This window comes from Myxine glutinosa, chromosome 11 (assembly GCF_964187855.1).
Source record: "Myxine glutinosa chromosome 11, kmMyxGlut1.1, whole genome shotgun sequence".
NCBI classification, from domain to species: domain Eukaryota; kingdom Metazoa; phylum Chordata; class Myxini; order Myxiniformes; family Myxinidae; genus Myxine; species Myxine glutinosa.
In genome coordinates, this window is record NC_136271.1 from 94553339 (window position 1) to 94561816 (window position 8478).

The 8478-nt window shown below is 44.3% G+C and overlaps 1 protein-coding gene across 4 annotated transcripts in view; it reads right to left on the reverse strand.

Annotated features, from left to right (window-relative positions):
* DOCK4 (dedicator of cytokinesis 4) overlaps positions 1-8478 on the reverse strand; it is a 267843-nt gene that overhangs the window by 91395 nt on the left and 167970 nt on the right. For all 4 annotated transcript variants that reach the window (XM_078786873.1, XM_078786872.1, XM_078786871.1 and 1 more), the window contains 5 exons: positions 7360-7457; positions 6741-6824; positions 6341-6441; positions 3683-3764; positions 3396-3566 (listed from right to left, as the gene is read on the reverse strand). In XM_078786873.1, the coding sequence (XP_078642999.1) occupies positions 3396-3566; positions 3683-3764; positions 6341-6441; positions 6741-6824; positions 7360-7457 (536 nt within the window). The remainder of the gene's footprint in view (positions 1-3395; positions 3567-3682; positions 3765-6340; positions 6442-6740; positions 6825-7359; positions 7458-8478) is intronic.

The window sequence follows — 8478 nt, forward strand, 5'->3', positions numbered from 1 at the left end:
AGTCTTTCTCGGTCTTCCCCGTCCTCTGCTTCCTTCTACATTCATTTCCACCACTCTTCTCAACCAGTCACTTTCATCCTTCCTCAACACATGACCAAACCATCTCAACCTGTTCCTCTTCACAGCATCAATCACAGGCTCTATTCCCATCATCTTTCGCAATTCATCATTTGTCTTCCTCTCTCTCAACGATACTCCGCACATCCGTCGAACCAATCGCATTTCCACCCTTTCCAACCTTCGTTGCTGCTCTACGTTCATTACCCATGTCTCGCTCCCATAAATCATAACACTTCTCACACATGCAGCATACATCTTTCCCTTCAGCTTCAACGACACTCCCCTCATCATCAGCACGCCACTCAGTTCCCGAAACTTCTTCCATGCACATCTCACTCGAGCAACCGTTGCCGAGTCTGATCCACCTTCTCCATTCAGCATGTCTCCGAGGTAGCAAAATGTTTTCACACCTTCCAGCTTCACGCCGTCTCCAAGATCCAACTCAACATTTCCTCCATCTGCAGCTCCCTCTGTGCACACCTTACATTTGAATGTAGCTGCCACACTGGTTAATGACCCTCTCAGACCACTACATTTTTGATGAACCCACTCAGCGCACATTGTACATTGAATGGAGTTCACTCCGACACCCTTCCTGCACACAGCACAGGGCCACTTCCCAGTTCTTTCCACCTCACCACATGCTTTACCACTTGCCATCACCTTCGTCTTTCCGATATTCACCTTCAGACCTTTTGTCTCCATACATTCCTTCCACGTGTTCATCTTTTCCTTCAGTCCATCCATACTTTCCACAATCAACACCAGATCATCTGCATACAACAACTCCCACGGTAAACCCTCCTTTACGTTCTGAGCCAGCACCTCCATCACAGCTACAAATAGTAGTGGACTTAGTACCGACCCCTGATGCACTCTCACCTTCACCTCAAACTCACCACTGTTCCCGTCCTTCGTCCTTACAGCTGTGCGCGCTCTTTTGTACATTGCCATCACTACTCTGATCAACCATTCCTCCACTCCTAATTTCCTCAATGCCCATGTCAATACTTTGCGTGGTACCCTATCGAATGCTTTCTCCAGATCAACAAACCCAAGAAACAACTTCTTCCTCTTCTCCATGTACTTCTCCTGCAACTGCCTCACAATGAAAAGCGCGTCTGTCGTTCCTCTTCCTGGCATAAATCCAAACTGCATTTCGTCGATCTTCACCTTCTTCCTTATCCTCCTCTCCAACACCCTTTCCAATACCTTCATTCCATGCTCCAATAACTTTATCGCTCGGTACGAGCCACACTCCAGAGGGTCACCTTTCCCCTTGTATAGAGGGACGAGGGTACTCAGTTCCCAATCCACTGGAATGCGGCCTTCTTTCACCACCAGATTACAGATCTTTGTCATTCTCTTCACACCCCAACTTCCTGCTGCCTTCAGCATATCTCCCACAACTCCCGTCGGCCCTCCCGCTTTTCTACCCTTCATTGCTTTTATCGCTTCCTCAACTTCCTTCTCAGTTATCTTCTCTGCCGGTCCTAAAACTGGATTACTCTCTATGTTGCCATCCCATTCATTCTCTGTATTCAACAGCATTTCCATATATCTTTTCCATCTTCCTTTAATTCCATCTGGGTCCACAACGATTTGTCCCACTTCATCCTTCAAGCAACTCACCCCCATCACATCACACCTCTCTTTCGCTATCTGCTTTGCAATCCTGAATACTGCTTTCTGACCCTCTTCCGAATCCAAGCGTTCTCCGAATTGTGGTTAGCATACCTCAAATCAGTGACCTATTGATTTAATCTGTTCTACGCTGCTACAATGTTTACATTACCTCCATCATGTAGCCTGGTGTTGGCTTAGCGGTTAGGGTGCCGGCTTGGGATCCTGGGTTCGAATCCCGGTCGATCGCTGAATTAACGCCAGGGGGGTTGACTCAGCCTGTCATCCTTCCGAGGTCCGCAAATTGAGTACCAGTTCACTGGTAATTCCCTGTGTGTCGCAAGAGGCGACTAACAGGGTTGGCGGCAGGAAGAGCATCCAGCCATAAAACATTGCTTCAAAAAGGGGACCACGGTGCCCAAAAAAGGCCAATCCCTACTCTGTGGGAAAAATGGCCTCTAAAGGTGGTTCTTCTTCTTCATCATCATAACCTCTGCCAACAACAGTGTTTTCACCCAGGTTTGTGTGTCTGTGACTGCCTCAATCGCTCCCGAAAATTAAAACAACCCAGGTTATGTACATGAAACAAACATGCATACTGCTTATGTGCACATATAATACATTCTGGTTTTATAGCTCGGATAATTCGAATTGCATTTCCTCCCTCCTCCAAAGGAAGAAAATGCCAAGTGGCAGGAATTTTTTTTCCACAAGTTGATGGAATCAAGCAAATCTTCAGGAAAAACGCCGCCAGGGTGTCGTCAATTTCCATGAAAGTTTCAGCTTCCTCAGTCAAATCATCTTGGAGGAATAGATGAAACATACAACATACATGTCGTGGACAAAAAACGAAAACACCAGGATAAATGAGGGATACCAAGCAACAGCTTCCACAGGTGTGGCCGATGTTTTAATCAAGCAAGTAACATGCCAGCATGCTTAGGGTCATTTATAAAAATGCTGCACAGGCCTGGATGCCTATAATTATGGCTAGCATGGCCGCAAGAAGCGCCCCCTACCCCAAAGCCCCCATTCACAGAGCACGTGTGGTCACCCAGTGCTTTGATGAGCATGTGACTGATGTTATCCATATGTCATGGCCTTCTCAGTCACCAGATCTGAAGCCAATCAAGCATTTTTGGGATATTCTGGAACAGTACCTGAGACAGCGTTTTGCACCTCCATCAAACAGGTGTGAGTCGATTGATTTTCTCGTGGAAGAATGATGCTACATCCCTCCTGCAGAATTCCAGACGCAGGTGGACTTTATGTAATGGCGCATTCAGGCCGTACTGGCTGCACATGGTGGTCCATTGCCCTATTGAGTGACTTTACATTGGTGTTTCCATGTTTTTTTCTCCACTCCTAGTACTTTCCCTCCATTATACTACATATACATTGCATTGCCCTATTTGGCATTCCCATGAAAGCACTGTCTCATGGTGCTCTGACCTCAGATTAAAATCCCTACTTGAAAATTATGCTGTGTTTACTTGTCTACCGCCTTCCAATCCCCACTCTAAGTCCCAGCAAAGTACGCCGATTCTTTCAAACTCCTTGTGCCACATGTGATATCATGCACAATATCCTCCACGAGACCAAAAAGTGCGAAAAAAATTACGTCCTTGGTTGGATAAGAAAAAGAAAGTATAATAAAATAAAAGCAGAACTAATGCTACATCGGCTCTCTAATAAACCCTGTAGTGACCAACCTGTGTGTAGGCAACAGTGTCCGCCCCCTTGCTCTCCTGTGCGAGGCAGCATTGCACCGAACGGAAGAAGGCACAGATGCTGCCTCGGAAGTCGTCTTCGTCTCGGCCACCTGTCGCTTGGACGAACAGGCGTCGTGACTGTACTACAAATTTGAAGAGATACTCCAAAGCCTATGGAAGCAATGAAAAAATGAGGAAAGACGTTTGGGCAATAAAATCCGAGGTAAATGCCATTTGTGACGTCATCGATAAAAGCGAAGATTGAAAGAAATAAAGTAACACTTCACCTTTAAGGCTTCTTGAAGGCTGTCTTGTCGCTCTGCCCCGACCGATCGATCCAGGTACCACTGGAGACAGCGTAGGAGTTCTCTAAAAGACAATCACAAATTTTTGGAAGGACTGCATTGCCTCATCATCATCATACTAAAATATGCCATTTGGTGTCTGTCTTTCTGTCTGATGAATTTCTGACCCCAATACATTCCGTCGTTACTTATCCAATCTCAAGCAAACTTGACAGGATGATGAAGGGTTACAAAATGAAGGTTGTTGTGCATTCATTTGCCCCCTTCCTAAGGGGGTTTTCTCCCCCGAGCGGGTTTTCCCCGCCATTGCCATCAATGGGGTTGCACGTTGAGGTGTATATCAATGTTAAATTAGCTTTATAGTGGCGTTTTTCCAAAGACGCTTTTAATAACAAAATTAATGATAATTGCATATTATTAATGTTATTACAACAATATTAATCTTACTATAATTCACCAAATGTCTGTCGGCCGTTCGAAGGTACCGTAAAAACTGCTGAACCGATCGCAAAGATATTTTGGGTGGATAATCCTGGGATCCCCAGGAGTAAAATAGGCTATTTCGTTTTCCCAATTTCAGCTTTGGTCTCCAGCATTCTCAGGTATGGACTCCCGCATAACATTCGCGTTTGCATGACATTCGTTGTGACGTCTTCTTACGTCGAGCAACGGTACCCGCCCTATGGGCGGGGCTTCAATTGGGAGGCCCAAATGGAAAGGCTAAATATCGGAAATTTAAGGCTTTTTTTCTTTTAAACGATTTATATAAACATCCGTTAAATCTCGATCGGTGCAGCCGTTTGTGCGGCACCCGGGAAAATAACGTCATGCGGGAGCAAGTATCAGCAGGATGTGGCAGTGTGGGAGTCCACGTTTGCACCGATCGCTGCACCGTATGCCGCACAAACGGCTGCACCGATCGCTGCACCGTGTGCCGCACAAACGACTGCACCGATCGCTGCACAGCTGCATCAATCGCATGTGGCATGAAGGAGGATCTACACTTCGGCATGAAGGAGGATCTACACTTCGGCATGAAGGAGGATCAGATCTAACAGATCGCTGTCTCCATCGATCTTGCCAAGGCCGTAACACCTATCGGCTCAAAATCCTTTCAACTGTTGATTTGGTACAGTTACACGTTTCGGGAATTTGGTACACGTACCGGGAGTACATACGACATCGCAATTGTGAACACGATTATCGATCACGATTCACGATCACGATCATCACGATCATAGTGTATCGATCACGATTTGAAACACGATGGAATAATATTTACCGATATGAACAGTGATGTGGCTTTTATTGAAATTCTAAAGATACTGTTTAGATTTTGATGATTTGCGTGTGATATGATTCAATGGATGTTTATATGAATCGTTTAAAATTTAAAAAAACCTTCTATTTCTGATATTTTGCCATCGCCATATGCAGATTCGCTACGGACCCACGATTGATGTTTCTCTAAGTGAACGTACCCGTTTGTTTGCGAACAGGTACGTTTTTCATGGAAGTCCTTCACGAACTTGCTGTCCATGTCTGACGTGCGACTGAAGGTGCTACAGGAATGTGGAATTTATTGGTTTCATGCTTTAGCATTCACCGTATCTGCATTGCCTGCTTGCTTCTGGCCTCCCACCCATGCGCAGCACGGGTATTTCTCTAGTACTAATAATGCCCCACTTCTCCAAAGCGTTTTTTCCTGCAGTGATAATGTGTATAAATAGCTAATAGTTGCAATGGCGTTTCCGTGGGAGCAACGGCTTCGACAGGAAGTAAAAATATTATAAACCACAAACACGTATGCTTAGCTTTTTAAACAGTCGCTAATGCTCTTTATAACACTAAATGAAGAAATTTGGAGGAATCCCGACATCCGTGAAGTAAGGTTTACTGACAGAACTGAGCGAAAATCTACCGTACTCTATATACCCCACAAATGATGGGTTAATAACATGGCCCTTTCTGGCGTGACCGTGGCGTTTTTCGGAGCGAACTTTTGAAACTCGATCCTGCTGTTTAACACGAAACTGAAAGGGAGAAAGCCCTGGTGGTTCTCATTTACCAAGCAGCTAGCTATGGCTTGCCAAGCCAGCTGTTCCTTAACGGTTATGAATGGAGTGCTTGCTCAAATGCTTAAACCACTTGGCGATCTCTCCACAAGAAACTTGGTAAATGAGCACACACCCAATGTTCTTGAGACCCGACCGTAGATGGACTGTAATCTATATACCACAAAAAGGAATGACCCTTATTGCCCCTCCTATAGTGAGCGGGTGTACTAGTCCAATTAAATCTCACAAAATCTCAAGAATATCGAACTTCAGTTTTGGGACAAAGACCACATTACTCGACTTTAGGATACACATTGCATTAGGACACAATACAAGCGAGCTCACATTTGTGGAAGCATTCAGCAACGACTGCATAAACCTACAACATGGATCCACAACAATTTACTGAAACTGTCCAAAGTCATTAAGCATAACAATAACTGTGATGAAATTATTTTCTCGAACATCGTCAAGAGTATTGCATATGGAAGGCTGAGCTCAACTCTAAAATACAACTGTGCAGGTTGGGACAACCCTGGTTCAGAATGGGCACCCCACCCCTACCCCCACGCCACCGTTTCACCTGTAGGCCAATGCCCCGGCAAAGTGCTTCTGAATATACATATCCATGACAGGTCGAAAGTTATGGAACTTGGCATCTCGCAGCAAGTTGATGATGTGCACCTGTTAAAGAAGAATACTTGAGAATACCAAATTAACTGACAATTATAGGTCAATATCTTGCAAAGATGTCACGACAGATAGAGATGCAATTTGTGAGTTGAAGAAGAAAAGAGGAAAACACCATTTCAAAGATTTTACTGCAATTTCAAAGACATTTTTCACAATGAAATGGATATCACAGATTGTCCTGACGTGTAAACGCATTCCAGTCAGGCAAAACACAAGTCCACCTAAACAGTCCTTTAGCTTTTAAAAGGCTTTTTTTCAGGCCCAAACCACAAGCCCCCAAACCAACTTACCAGAGCCTGGAACACCAAGGTGCTGTACTTTTCAGGTGATTCGTCCAAAATTGCAAACAATGTGTCCAAAATGTCCTGCAAAAACTGATGGGTCAAAAAGGTAGGAAGGAAGAAAGGAAATAAATAAATAAAATAAATAAACAAGAAAGCCATTGTGCAGAGCACGATCCTTGCAAAATCAATGCCTACCCCCCCCACCCCCCTCATAAAAGAAGTTGCCATGGAGACGTAAAATTGTTCATCAACATTAAAGTTGATGATCTTAATCATAGCTCAGGTCAATAGGATGAAAATCGATTATTTTTCAAATGAAAATTGATTTTAAAAGTTTGACCTCGAGTTGACCTTTGACCTTAAAATAGTTGGTTTCCCAATTCCGTGATGCACTATGAAATTGCTCTTTAACTTTCAGGTCAATCGGATGAAAATTGACCAAACAAACGGAGAATAACAAAGTCGACCGACCAATGTACAGATCTTCGATTTTGCAAGTAATGAATGAATGTTTCAAATTCTGACGTCAAAACCATCAGAGCACGAGCATGAAAAATCAGGTTTTCTAATCTCAGCAAAAGACAAGAATCACATATGCTGTATAATCAATGGATACGATTCGTACCTTCACAATCTCTCCTCCATGCATATGTCGTAACTGAGGCAAGATATCCACCAGCTGGTTGGAGTTTGCCTTCCACTTGAGCAAACCAAGTAACACACCTTGGAGGAATGACAACAAACAGTGGTTCTGGAGAAGGACGAAATTGACGAAAGCATAACCAAATGGTATACGCATGGAGCGCAGGACCGAAGGCAAAATAGCAAGTCATCGCGCAATTATATAAAATAACTACAACGGCACGTAAACTGTTCACCAGGTGGAGGTATGTGCTCTACCAAAGGCCTTTCTCGTTTTGTTTGCTTTCAGATTGATCCATCATGGCTGAGAGATTAACTGTTGCTCAAAGAGCACGAATTACTTACTGCACGGTGTGACGTTTGTCAGTTTGTAATTACAGTTCAAAGATGCTGGTGGCAACAAATGTGAAGACACATGGCATTTTGGATCCAAAAACGATGAAAAACTGTCACCAAAAGCTTATAATGATCGATGCAATCAACGACGCAGGAAGATCGGGAATATCAGGAAGATCGGGAATATAAGGAAGATCGGGAATATCAGGAAGATCGGGAATATCAGGAAGATCGGGAATATCAGGAAGATCGGGAATATCAGGAATATCAGGAAGGTCAGGAAGATCAGGAAGATCGGGAAGATAAGGAAGGTCAGGAAGATCAGGAAGGTCAGGAAGGTCAGGAAGATCAGGAATATCAGGAAGATCGCGAATATCAGGAAGATCGGGAATATCAGGAATATCAGGAAGGTCAGGAAGGTCAGGAAGATCAGGAAGGTCAGGAAGATCAGGAAGGTCAGAAGATCAGGAAGTTCAGGAAGGTCAGGAAGATCAGGAAGGTCAGAAGATCAGGAAGGTCAGAAGATCAGGAAGGTCAGAAGATCAGGAAGATCAGGAAGATCAGGAAAGTCAAGAAGGTCAGGAAGGTCAGGAAGATCAGGAAGATCAGCAAGGTCAGGAAGATCAGCAAGGTCAGGAAGGTCAGGAAGATCAGCAAGGTCAGGAATGTCAGGAAGATCGCGAATATCAGGAAGGTCAGGAAGATCGGGAATATCAGGAAGATCAGGAAGGTCAGGAAGATCAGGAAGATCAGGAAGGTCAGGAAG